A 14,724-nucleotide genomic window follows, 5' to 3' on the forward strand; every position below is an offset into this window, starting at 1 on the left:
CCAAAAAAAAAAAAAAAAAGAAAGAAAGAAAGAAAAAAAACCCAACAAAACACCAACAAGGTTATTAAGCTAAAAAGAGAAAACTTAAGTTGTTGCTATACTTATATGTATTTGCCATATGACTACTGTCCTTGAAGTCCACCTAAACAAAAGCAATGTATAATGTCTTAAAAAAAGATTTGCCTGAAACCAATAACCAATTCAAAAGGAACAGAAAGATCTTAAAATCCCATTTTTATGCATATTTTGCTCATCCTCTGATTATATACCAGGACTTAAATCAGTTTACATAAAAGGAAGGTATATATGGTATTCAGGTATTATCACACCTGTAACACCTATCCAGGTTAAATTAGACCTGACAATTACTGCAAAAATAAATCTTCTTATGATTCATTACCAGATGAAGTATTTGGTAAAGTAGCCCTGAAGCACAAACTTCTATATAGCTGAGGAATTTCATGATTCCTATGAGATAGCAACTAAAATCAGCCAAGAAAACTATGACCACATTATAACTGCCTATTAAGAGCACATAAACAACCATAAAGACCTTTTCATTATCTACATGGTAAATGATCCGTGAATTTTTAATCCGGGTTGGCTTCCTCTTGAAAGACTACAAACTCTTTAACACTTCCCCCATCTTTCAACATATAGTACATATAAAGTTAATGCTAATTAATAATACAACTGCCATCATAAAAAGGTACTTCGTAGTTTTGCAAGTATATTTGCTTATTTAATTAATTCACTCTTAAAATAGAGAGAATCTTAAAATTAAAAAAAATTTTGCCAACACATATAATCCATGGTGAAATCTTAATGATATATATATTTTGCACTGTTACCTGTCCATCAGCACAGATGAGAGAAATGTTTATACCCATACTAGAAGAGTGTCCTGGAATTCTGTGATTAACATAAAGTAGATCTAACAAACTACAATTTTGCACACATTACTGTAGGAAATAAAACGACCAACAAGGAATGAGTTTTCTTTTTATTAATTGAATTTTTGAAAAAACACCAGGTGTTAACCTAGCAAAGTCCTCTTGGGGAACTATGTCAGTGCTCCTGCCTCCACCTGCTGGCAAATAAATTACAAATCTAGCAGACATCACTGGGTAAGAAAAGTTAGTATTTTTTTGGTAACAAATTAATGTTGTTTTATGTAACTATCTAACATGATGGTACTTTGTGTTAATAGGCCACTAAAATATTGATGAAATCAATCAGGAAGTCTATAGAAAAACACATTGAACATCAAACACACACACACAAATTTTTTTTTTTTTTTAAACTCAGAATGTTACCCTAACAGACCAAAAATCAAGTTAAAAATTTAAAAATTACCTGATAAATGACATCTTGGAAAAGGACTGGAAAAGTAAGTGCTGCATCTTCTAGCTCATTTAGGCTACAATGCACTAGTGTTTCATCCTTAAAATAAAAAACACATATTCAATAAATGAAATAAGATTTTTAAAAACCCTTCAAATGATAATTTTATGTAGTAATGATTACCCAAAACATTTATTAAGGCATCTATTTCATATGTGGAATTTTATGTATATAATACATTATTATTAAGATAAGATTTTCTAAAGTCAATAGTTTTCAAGTGCAGTTCCTGGACCAATAAAAGGCATCAGCAACATCTGGAAACTAGTAACAAATGCAAACAAAATTCTCCAGCTCTATTTCTGAAGGTTCATAAACTCAGGGGGCGGAGGGCCTTAGCAATCTTTGTTTTAAAAAGCAATTCAGGAAATTCTGATGCATGCTTAAGTTTGATAACCACTGCTCTGAGTTCTGCAGCTGCCAACTTTGTTAGAAAACACGTTTTTTTCTTAATATAATTAGCAAATGCAAGTTTAAAATCTATTTTTTTAAATATGTATGTATATCTCTATCTATATATATACCTATAGAAGTCTCTCTCTCTACACACACACACACACACACACAAATACATATATATTTCATATAGCTCCTTATCGTCAAACTATATATAAAGAATCTTACTTTAGAAATAGATGTTTTTATCATGAATACATTTCATCCACATTATGTAACTAAATAGCAGGCAATGAAAACTTGTCATCTTTTATTCCCAAATCCTGTTTTCTCATTAAGAGAATAAGAAAGTAAGGATTGTTCAATGTAAGATAGATGCAAATATTTACATTCCTTAAATCTTGAATGCTTAAAAAAACAAAAAACAAAAAACAAACCTTCTGTTAGTATTAACGAAAGCATTTAACAACAACAACAACAAAAAAAAGCTACTAATGACTACCCTCTAAATTTTCAATGTGTTTATTAACTATCAAGTTCCAAGTTTTCATCTCTGAGAACATAACAAAAATTCAAATATTATGTCAAAGTTACCATAAGTGGTATATTTGTTGCTCAATTCAAGTTTTTGTAGGTATTCCATTTCTGGGCCAATGAGCCAAATGGGTTAACATCAATTAAAATTAAACAACAATGATCAAAGTTTGTGATTCCACATCTTATTAACTAGCCTCACATGGGCTAGGCAAGCACTCTGCTACTGAGCCCCAGCCCCAGCACTAGCGTTTTTTTTTTTTTAACTTAAAAGTTAAACAATGAGAGCTAGGGCTGTAGCTCAGTGGCAGAGCGCTTGCCTAGCCCATGTGAGGCACTGGGTTCAATCCTCAGCACCACACAAAAATAAATAAGCAAAAATAAAGATACCATGTCCATCTACAACTAAAAACAAAACAACAACAAAAAAAGGTAAACTATGAGGAGGCAAAAAGTACATGCTTAACACAGCACACATTTCAAGGTATTGCTGTTAGCATCTTAAGAAAATGTATTCTTTTTAAATTTTTATTTATTTATTTAAATTAGATATATATGACAGCAGAATGCATTTGATTCATTGTACCCAACTGCAGCAAAGCTTTACTTTTATGATTGTATATGATTTACCATCACACTTCAAATTTTTAAACAAATATTGAAGGAATAGTCATCATTTTTCAGTATCTCATAAAATGCATGTTTTTCTATTTCTTTTTATAGACAAAACTGTCTAAAGTAATAATTGGCATGCTACTCTCCACTGTTTCGTGCCCTTTACAGGCATGGTTAATAAATCACAGTCCTTCTATAGTTTCAGAATGGTTCTCAATCATTTACCCTGGAAGTCACTGTAAATTGTTCGATGTCACTTGAAATACAAACTATTCTTAAAAGAAAATGATTTCTCTTTCCTATAAATGAATCATAACTAATTCTACTGCTTCAACTATAGCCTATTAAGATCTGATCATTCTCCATCTAGTTCTCTAAGATTATTTATGCTCAATCTTTCTTTTACACTGAAGCCAAAATAATGTGGGAAAACTTAATATCATAACCACATCAGCTCCTAATAGTAAAATCTTTTTCATTTTCATCTTTAACTTGCATATCAAATCTAAATGAATCATAATTCAAAAATACATCTTTCTCTTTTTATTGCTTCTAAATATCATGAAAATGTATGTAAGCAGATAGTAAATGTGATGACTACATATTAAATTGTATTAGCAAAATAAATGAAATATTCTGTTTTACTAGCTTTTCTAGTACTCTAAAATAGATAGGTTTGGGGGTTTTTGTTTTTTTAAAGATGGTGGTCCTGCTCTGTTGCCCAGGCTAACCTTGAACTCCTAGGCTAAAGTGATCCTCTTGCCTCAGCCTCCCTAGTAGCCCATGCCTGGCTCTTAAAATACAAATTTTTAAATCACATTTAGAACATATTAAAATCTTTCATCACCAGCATTAAGAGATTATGCTTTTGACACTTCATGAAAAAACCTTTTTTTGGGGGGGAGGGCTATGTCTCTGTTCCTTTTGTTGTTTATTTGTTTGTTTTGGTGGTGCTGGGGATTAAACCCAGGGCTTTGTGCATGCTAGGCAAGCACTCTACCGACTGAGCTATATTCCCCAGCCCCTGTCCGCATCCCTTTTAAAATTTTTTGTTTAGAGACAAGGTCTTGCTAAGTTGCTGAGGCTGACCTCGAACTGGGATTCCTGACGCAGTCTCCTGAGTCGCTGGGAATCACAGGTGTGCACCACCAATCCCATGGTGAAAAGTTTATTGGTATCAGATAATATTAACTCAATGAGACCTAAATTATTTTTGGTCCTTTGGGGAAACTTGAGAGCCTGACAAGAAAGAGGAAATCTAAAATATAGGCACAATTCTAATGAAATGAAATTAGAACTTCTTAGAAGACAGAAAAACAAATCATGGGGCTGAGTATGTAGCTTAGTGGTAAAATACTCTCCTAGCATAACTGAGGCCCTGGGTTCCATCCCCAGCATCAGAAAAACAAATAACAAATCACAAGGGTCTCAGGAATATGGAGGAGAAAACTCATTAAAATACAAAAATTAAAAATGTGACTTATTCTCAAAGGATACTTGATCCCAACCAAACGTGGAACCCTAGCATTAGACTATACTTAAAAAGAACATTCCAGAAACCCAGGACGTCATTATTTTAAGTGTGATAGCTACTCATTATTATTCATTTGTATTTTCAGTGTTTTGGACTATTACTTTAAAAAAGAATTTAACTCCTTTATTCTCTCTTCCTTTACAGATAATACACTTACCAGGTCTAAAACTAAGGAGAATTCTGGTGTGCTTCTTGTTTTCAATGGAAGAGCAGGTTTCCTATTTAGTTGTTCTTCTGTCAGTGGTGGGACATGTTTGATGAAATAATAGCTATAAATCAAATTTTAAGAAAAGTTTAATATTTCTATTTTTATAAACATAAAGCATATTATTAAATTTAGTACATTTAAAAATATTTAATAAAGCCCATTTAACCCAGTAAAAACATGTAAGTAAAAGTGAAAATATACAAATTAATATCTCCATGTCTCAGTAAAGATATTAATACCTAGAAATCACATGCTCTTCCTAAAACAGATGCTCCTCACTATCAGATTCCCTCTCTAAAACCCACTGTGTACACTGGTTACTGGGGATTGAACCCAGGACTTGAGCTAGGCAAGTCCTCTACCACTGGTTCCTTGCTTTTTTTTTTTTTTTTTGCTTTTTTAAAAATATCTTTACTTTTTAGTTGTAGATGGACAATACCTTTATTTATTTATCTTTATGCTGTGCTGAGGTTCAAACCCAGCACCTCACACATGCTAGGTGAGTGCTCTACCACTGACCCACAGTCCCAGCCCCAAGCATTCCTGGCTTTTTAAAAAATCTTTTATTTGGAGACAGGGTCTCACTCAGTTGTCCAGGTTGACCTTGAACTTGCATTCCTCTTGCCTTGTGGTCTCCAAGATTATAGGAGAGTGTCACTATAATCATCCCAATAAATGCATCTTAAGTTGAAAATCATTTAATATAGCTAAAAGGTCAAACTTTGATGTTTAGCAACAAAGTAAAATGCAAAATATCAATTATTTACCCTCATGATCACATGGCTGATCGGGAACTACAGTTTGCTGCTCAGCATCACAAGAGAGTATTCTACCATGTAATACTAGCCCAGGATAAAAATCAAAATTCAAATTAAGGTTTCTACTGAAAGTGCCAGCTTTTGCATCAACATAAACTTGAAAAGTTATTAAGTAAAGAGAAAAAATTTTAAACCAGATAACTCACGGGTCAAATACTTCCCAGTCTTCTTCATAGGTGGCTTCTGCATGGGCTGATGAATAACCACTCTCTGGAGTTACTGGTGCTATTTAATAAAATGAAAAGAAGATGTTACTTTTACACACTCAATGCTTCCTTTAAATATGCATTTTTATTATTTCTATATAAGATCTTCCTGAGGCTCTGAATATATAAGATTAAAGACAAAAGTAACTTGTAACTACTTGTAGTTAACTTGTAACTACACAGCATTTTAAAGCAAATTTAGTAACATACATTTAACTACATTCAAAGGAGAAAACCTATCACTACAGATAGAATAACAAATATCATGACTAGTAGAAAAAAATTACTACTTATTAAAAATAATACCCCACAAAAATCCAGTTTCTAACTGGATAGTGATTGTATGTGATAACCATAAAGTTCTTATGGTGTTTTTGTATCAAAACTATACCACAAAGTGACTTGTACATATAGGTAGTCAATAAATATATGCTAACAACAGATCCAACCATGGTCTTTATTTACTTATTTATTCTTAAGTTTCGGGTTATAGACATATTTAATTTTATTCAGAATTTTCCACTTGTTTTCAAGGTTACATCTTTTGTTGTTGTTGTTTTTGTGGTAGCAGTGGGGCTTTAACACAGGACCTCACATATGCTAGGCAAGTGCTCTACCTCTGAGCTACATCTCCAGCCCCAAACATAGTTTTAAAATCTGAGATTCATGAACAGGCTTTAAGAAGTCCAAGCATTCATTTATAACAACATGAATGGAACTGCAGATCATTAACTGAAATAAGCCAGGTACAGAAAGACAAGTACCATAGAAGTTGATAATAGAATGGTGGTTACCAGAGATCAGTGGATGCAGGAGTTGGGCAGAAATTGATCAATGGGTACTAAGTTACAGTTAGAGAGGAGTGAGAGGTAATGGTATGCTACTGCACAGTAGGGTTACTGTAGATAACAGTAAGTACTGTCCACTTCCAAAAGCTAGAAAAAAGGATTTTGAATGTTTCACCATCAAGAAATAATAAATGTTTAAGAAGATAGACGTTTAACCTGATGTAAACATTACACAATATATATATGTATTGAAACACTGCATGGTACTACATCAGTTTTCAAAATTTTCACGTGTCAAAAATAATTTTTAAAAAGTCCGTGAACCCCACGAAGACTTATGTACATTTTCCCAGGAATCTCAAGGTTGTATCTATGATCTTAAAAAGCTAAGTAATGAGATTGGGGATGCAGGTCATGGTAGAGCGCTTGCCTAGCGTGTGCAAGGCCATGGATTCAATCCCAAGTACTGCCGCCCACTCCCCCCAAAAAATGGTTAAGTAATGTATCATGTCTACATGTTGCTGCATGTAGAAAAAAAATAGCTTTATATTTTACTTCTAACTTACAACTTTAAAATAATTAAGGAACAATTGTATTCTATATAATTCATTCTGTCTAAACTAAGATTATATCAATTAAAAAACATTATGCTATAGAAACATGCTGAGAATTTCCTAAGACAATAACTGTGACTTACATTGAAGGAGAGGAAGATTGTTCCTTACAATCTAAGCAAGTAATGTCTCAAAGGCAACGATTTTAGGTGGAACCCAATAAAAGTGTCTGTAATCCTTAGAAATCAAGTGTTAGAGGGTAAGTTTCAGGACAAAAATTAACCCTTTTTTACAATTATGTATTTAGGCTTTCTTAGACAAGTCACTTTGATGTGTTTGTTCAAATAACATAAGATGTAAAGCAGAATTTTTATTTATCTGTGACAATTTATACCTGAAATAGTTCACTAACACAAGGGGATAATGAAAAATGTATCTTCCAACTACTTCACTATTCCAAATTCCTACTGACCTCAGAGAAAGTATAGAACACATACTGAATTCCAACATACTATGCATCTTTCATATTTCACTGTATTTAGCCTTCAAAACCCTGTATTATTATTACTACCATTTATTCATTTATTTCTGAGATGAAGTCTAAGTTGCCTAAGCTGGTCCAGAATTCCAGGGCTCAAGTGATCCTCCCACCTAAGCCTCGAGAGTATAAGGGAGGGGCTACAGACATACCCCATTTATCATTTTAAAACTAAGAAAACTGTGTTTCAAACTCTCTCAAGAGACTCTGGGCTCCATTAAGCTGTGGTAGTAATTCTTCCCCTTTGATTGTAGAGTTAGATATATATGTTATTAAGTTTGCTTTGAAGTTTGTTAATATTCCAAATGATACTTTGGGGTCTTGAGACAGTTTGAAACACAATTTTTAGCTTTAAAATGGTAATAAGCTACCTTCTTGTCTTCTTTGGCTCTGTTCTCTTATCATCATCATCCCAGAGTAACTGCAATGTGCCACCACATCATCTTGCTTACTTATTTGTAATAGCACTCACCACATGGTAATTTTTCTGCGTACCTGGCTCTTCAATTAGATCATGAACTCTTTAGGGTCAAGGAGTGTACCTTATTCATCATTATCAATAATTCCCATCACAAAAAATAGGTGTTCATAAATTAAGTCTTACTTTTCCTATCCAGAAATTAAGGTTACAGAAATCACTTTTCCACCTTCACAGTTGTCATAAAAAATAAATACAAAGACTTATTATAGCCAAGAGTCCTGGACTTTATCCTTTACCATTCATTAGATTTATAACCCTGGGCAATGTAATCAGCATGAAAACATTGGTCAAAGGTAAGTTAATCTGTGCGTAACCTTGTTGATCTGCTTGTTAGATTTAGTATCATTCTTAAATTCTGGGCGTAACAGTATAATTAAGAATTTTTGGCTCCATGAAATTAAGTCTTGCCTCTATTTTGTGCTTTTCTCTTTATATTGGTATTAATAAGTGATTGATTGTTGGGAGGCAGGGGGTTCTAGGGATTGAACCCAGGAGCACTCAAACACTGAGCCACATCTCCAGCCCTATTTTGTATTTTATTTTACAGACAGGGTCTCACTGAGTTGCTTAGTACCTCGCTGTTGCTGAAGCTGGCTTTGAACTTGTGATCCTCCTGCCTCAGCATCCTGAGCTGCTGGGATTACAGGTGTGCGCCACTGCACCTGGCTAATGAGTTTTAATATATAGAAGATTCACAATTCTGTGCATTTTTTTTCTTTAAATGTTTTCTGCTGTTTTATTGTGTGTGTATTTTTTGTTTGTTTGCTTGTTTAAAGTTTCCACTTTATATATGAGAGAAGTACATTATTCTACTTCTTTATGCCAAACCATTCTTCTTAACCAATATACATTTACTGGGTCTCTCAAGTATCTGGCACCATAAGGAACAGAAAACAAATCTAAGATAAAATGTCTGCCCCAGAAGGAAGCTGACTATCCTCAATTTTACTTCACTTTCAGGAATGGTGGAACACAATTTGATCTTATACTAGGTATATCTACCTCTCAGATGCATTAAGTTTCTACATTTCAATGGCTACTGGCTAAGAAAGTAATAATTATGTTAATGAAGTTTATAAAGATCCATAAGACTGCAAAATTTGGGTATAGGGAGAGATCCAGAAACATCCCCCTTGGGGGTACATCATTCATGTATGCAATAAATCTAAAATTGTGACACTGCCTCTAGGCAGGGACTGCAGACCTAGGGTCCAAGACTAGTGCAAATAATGACTTTGGATTTCTGGGATAAAATTTTGTTTCCAATTTAATTTTCTTTTTAACTTCAAGGAAGAAAAGTTTATGCATTTAATCTGCCCATTCAAGAAAAAAATCTGATTTACTATATTTTTATAAACTACTAATGAAGACACATAAAAAATGAATTTTCTTCACCTGTAAGGGGTGGGATATCACGATTAACTGTTTCTTCTGCTTCTTCTAAACCATTATTTATCGATGGCCTCACTTGTACTGCTTGATTTGAGTAAGCTGCTCCATTAGTTGATGTTGTAGTACTGGTAGTGATCTCATCCACCTGTTCCATATCAAGTTGTTTTACTATCTCTTCAGCTTCCACAGCCTGTCCTGGGGAATCTGATCCTGACGTTCCTGCAATCAGAATTCAGTGTACTATCATCACTGAAGAACTCAAATATTTAGAAAAATTAAATGCAATTATCATTAGGTAATTTATTTGGACTAATACTTTATATAGGAACAAAGCTAAGGATACAGCCTTTAGAAAGTCTTCTATACACTTTTCACAAAAAATAAGGATCAAGAATGTTTATGATCACAATTTGACCCAGCTATCCCACTCCTCGATTTATACTCAAAGGACTTAAAATCAGCATACTAGAGCAATGCAGCTACATCAATGTTCATAGCAGCTCAATTCACAATAGCTAAACTGTAAGCAACCTAGATACCCTTCAACAGATGAATGGATAAAAAAGCTATAGTATAGAATATTACTCAGCATTAAAAGAGAATAAAATTATGGCATTTGCAGGTAAATGGATGGAGTTGGAGAGTATCATGCTAAGCAAAGTAAGCCAATCCCAAAAAACCAAAGGCCAAGTGTTCTCTCTGATAAGTGGATGCTTATCCATGTGTGTGGGTGGGGGGTGATGATGGAAAAAATGGAAGAACTTTGATTGGGCAAAGGGGAGGGAGAAGTGGGGAGCGTGTATGGGGGCAGAAAAGATGGTGGAATAAGAAGGACATCATTACCCTAGGTACATGTAAGACTGTACCGGTGTGACTCTACATCGCATACAACCAGAGAAATGAAAAGAAATAAAAAAGAATGTTTATGAACCACCATGTAACTCAAGCTATCCCACTCCTTACTATTTATCCAAAAGGACTAAACTCAGCAATAATTACTATAGCAATAAATACTCTGTTTATATACTTACAGCACAATTCAAAATAGCCAAATTATGGAATCAACCCAGATGCTTGTCAATAGATGAATGGATCAAAAAAAAAGTGATATATACACAACGGAGTTTTACTTGGCCATAAAGAAGAATGAAATTATTGCATTTGCTAGTAAATGGATGAAAATGGAGAAAATCATGCCCAGTGAAATAAGCCACACTTAGAAAAATCAAGGGTTGAATGTTTTCTCTCATATGTGGAAGCTAGAGAAAAATAAGGGAAAGAAGGCAGTTGGGAGGTGAGGGGGTGTTGGATATCACAAGTATATAGAGAAGACCAGTGAAGTACAGAAGAATGAGAGGGAGGAAGGAAAGGAAAGGAAAGGGGAAGAGATAAGGAATGAATTTAACAAAATCATGTTATATACATACATAAATGTGCCAAAGGGAATCTCACTTTTATGTATATGTATACCAATCAAAAATAAATAAAGGAACAAAAGGAAGCTCAGTAGAAGAGAGGAAGAAGAATAGAGGGAGACAAGAGTAAGATGGGGGAATGGTGATTGAAATCAAATTGCTTGCATGTTTGATTTTGTCAAAATGAACCCCAATACAACATACAATTATACACTAATTTTTTTTAAATGGGGGGAATTTTTTTTTTTTTTTGGTGCCAGGGATTGAACCTATAGGTGCTTAACCACTGAGCCACATCCCCAGTCCTTTTTATTCTGAAACAAAGCCTTGTTAAGTTGCTGTGGCTGGCCTGGAACTTGTGGTCCTCTTGCCTCAGTATCCAAAGTCACTGGGATTATAGGCATGTGTCACCACACGGATGAACACATTTTTTTTTTAACTTTCAAATAGTTCAGAAACACCTATTTATACTCAAATAAGAGTCATAATTTAGAACTTCTTTTCACTAAAGCATATATCATTTTTTAAGAACATACTATGTGCCAGGCATTTCATATATGTTCACTATTCCCAAACAACTTAAATTCTTCTAATTCAAATACAAGCATCCTAGCCAATGTAGGGAATTGTAATTTTTCAACCAGTGGCACTTATCCAAGAATAAGCTAAATGTTCCCCTAACCATAAGAACCTTTTTATTAAGACACCAAAATAATTACTCAACAAAATTCCATCTCAATAACAAAATCATCCAATTCTTCTTCCACAATGAAATGATCCCATTCTATTTCTGAAATCCTTCAAATGTCATTTTAAACAACAAAAATAACAAAACTTCCAACATTCACAATTCCCTTGTATTCTCTGCATTATTGCTTTAAATTTAACTTCTTTCCTAAAAGCATTTATTTTCCTGATGCACTCAATGTTCTTTATACTCCCATGCCAAATATACTAATTGAATCAGAATTTATCTCCAGTCCTACTAACAGATGACTGATTTTTCCACTAATAGAGGGGTTGGGGGTGGAACCTGCTCTTTGAGACTAACATCATGTGGCTAATATAACTTTTCACTAATTCTCAATGCTCTCATCTAACATATACTACCAGGATCCTCTCAGTCACAGAAGTTCAACACCTAGCTATTAGTTCATCATCACTCTATTAATAAACATGGTATCTTATCTAGTTTTTTATTACAAATGATGCCTGTGACTCATCCAATGACTAATCCTCAAAGTTTTTACATTCTTGAGTTTTAAATATCTTCAAACTGTTCTTTAGCCATTATTACCAAGGCAATAAGCTGGATATTAAAACTAAGAAACTGTTCATCTCTGAAACCTAAAATTAATATTAGGTTTAATATAAAATTAACATTAATCTTACTGCAACCTTGTAATCTTCCAATTATCTATCTTATTCCCATTATATGTGATCATCATGCTTGAGGATCCATCCTAACACATCACTCATCAACTTCTTCCCCACTCTTCTCACCTAGACTTCATAGTATATCACTTAACCCACTTGCAAACCAATGCTCTCAGCAATCTTGTTTCCGTGTCCTTCCACTGACATAAATCAAGAAATCCCTCTTGAATTATTATGACAGGCTTCTCAGACTACTAAAGGAAACAATACAATTATTAAAGTCTGGTCATACTCCAGATGAAATCCCCCAATCTTAACTAGGCCTCTAGCATGCTGCGCAGCACTTTTTTGTGTCAGCTCCTTCCCAGAGCAACATTTTAACCCTTCAGTATTCTCTTCAAGTCCCCGCCACTAGTACCACCCCTATAAATAAAACAATCCCCTCTTTCAAAGAAAAAATTGTAACTACCAAATATCAAGTCTTTCTTCCTTAAACTTCTGTATGTTAACCTTTGGAGTTTTTTCCCTCCAGCATTAGGAAAAAATGTCTCCCTATCCTATTTCAATTTAAATCCTTTTACCTGTTCTTTTGATCCCAGCTCTGTCAATGATCTCTAGAAACTTTCTCCACTTTCCTCTTTTTTTCAGTTTTCAACTTTTTCCTATATTAGATACTTCCCTGAGGCATAAAATACAAAAATATTTGGCTCTTACAAACTATTGATGGAGACTGTGTGACTTCTCTAGTTTTTCATTCACACTCAACGCTTTTCATAAAAGTAATCTACATTTGCTGTTTCCTTTCTTACTCTCCATTTTATTATTCTAACTCAGTAATACTGGGCTTCCAAATCTGAACGCTCCTCTGAAACTTTTTGGCAAAGAAACTAATGCCCTTCTAATTGGTCAGCTTAGTTATGTCCTTTCAATGCTCATTTCCTTTTCTTCTATCTTTATAATTCTTAATCCATGCTCTGGGTTTGAACAGTCCTTTCTCTGTCTTTTATTAAGTCTCATCTCCTGGCTTCCTCCATGTCTTCTTTTGTTGGCTGCTCTTAATTTTTCCAGTCCTTCAATGTTTCCCCGCAAAATTCTAGTCTTGGTTTGCAGAACTAAAATAAACAATTTGTTCCACTGGCTTCCACTGATTCCAAGATGATAGCATAGTCTGCTGCTTAAACCCAGAAATCTGAAATCAACATTGGAATGACAAAGCTCTTACTATACATTTTAATTTTGTTGTTTCATGACATCTCAAGACCAGCACAGCTTGAATTAAACTCAATTATGTCCATGGAGCTTTCTTCTTCTTTAATCTCTCTTTCTATCACCTCTAATCTGTGCCCCAAACTTGTCCATTTTATATCCTCTTCCTCTCTTTTCTAATACTAAAGTCTCATGGACTACTACAATTCTATTAATTTTTCCCAGCCTCCAGTCTCTTTAGGATCTAGCCTATATATTCTTGCCAAGTGATCATTATAAAACATAAATCTGACTCATCATTTCACTAGATTAAAAACCTTTCAGCCAATCCCCAGACTATAAAGTTCAAACATTTTGTTAGCACCATAATCTGCCTTTTTCATAACTTTCTTACCTTTCCCCTTTTCAAACCCAATGTTCTGTCTGTTTTAAATGCTGTGGGGCCTTTGCTCATACTGCTTCTTCTACCTGGAATGCTCTTTACCACCTTTCAAGATCCAACTTTTCTATCACATGTTCTGTGACTCACTAAACCCATCACCCACCACAGAGGATCACTCCATTCTCAAAGTATTTCAATGTTCCGTATCTCTACAATGTGCCTATAAAATTTATTACACTGATTTAATCATAAAAAGGAAACATTTTTGTAGGGAAAAAGGATCATGCTAATTAGCCCAAGTTTGCCTTGAACTTGTAATCCTCCTGCCACAGGTTACCAAGTAGCTGGGTATACAGCACCATGCCCAACAAAAGTAAGATCCCTGAAGCCAGGGATCATGTGCCAATCATTTCTAAATTTCCAGTAACTAACAGTAAACATTAGAGATGCTCAATAAACATTTATTAAAATGAATGGAAATCCTCAAGACACTCCAAACACTTAAATATAATTATGCCATTTCATGGATTAAGAAGCACAAGAATTCTACAGTCCCTTCATGTACTAATATGCATTATTTTCTTCCTCAGGACATTCTTGATTCTACATTATACAATTCTGCCTTTTTTAAAAAAAAATATTTTTTAGTTGTAGATGGACACAATACCTTTACTTATTCATTTATTTTTATATAGTGCAGTGCCTTATATGTGTGAGGCAAGTGTCCTACCACTGAGCTACAGCCCCAGCCCCCATTCTGCCTTTCAAAAACTGCCCTAGGGGGCTGGGGGTTGTGGCTTAGCAGTAGAGTGTTCGCCTACCACATGGGAGGCCCTGGGATCAATCCTAAGCACCATATATATGGGGGGGGGGGGG

The 14,724-nt window shown here is 34.3% G+C and overlaps 1 protein-coding gene across 4 annotated transcripts in view; it reads right to left on the reverse strand.

Annotated features, from left to right (window-relative positions):
* The window catches only part of Ctdspl2 (CTD small phosphatase like 2), a 67,868-nt gene that overhangs the window by 12,957 nt on the left and 40,187 nt on the right, over nt 1-14,724 (reverse strand). For all 4 annotated transcript variants that reach the window (XR_007343797.1, XM_048792969.1, XM_015480717.2 and 1 more), the window contains 4 exons: nt 9,472-9,687; nt 5,656-5,734; nt 4,641-4,752; nt 1,357-1,443 (listed from right to left, as the gene is read on the reverse strand). Coding sequence is in view for 3 of the 4 variants with exons in the window: in XM_048792969.1 (XP_048648926.1) it covers nt 1,357-1,443; nt 4,641-4,752; nt 5,656-5,734; nt 9,472-9,687 (494 nt within the window). In the remaining variant the exon portion in view is untranslated. The remainder of the gene's footprint in view (nt 1-1,356; nt 1,444-4,640; nt 4,753-5,655; nt 5,735-9,471; nt 9,688-14,724) is intronic.

The sequence above is a fragment of the Marmota marmota genome, unplaced genomic scaffold (genome assembly GCF_001458135.2).
Source record: "Marmota marmota marmota unplaced genomic scaffold, marMar, whole genome shotgun sequence".
Classification (NCBI taxonomy): Eukaryota; Metazoa; Chordata; class Mammalia; order Rodentia; family Sciuridae; genus Marmota; species Marmota marmota.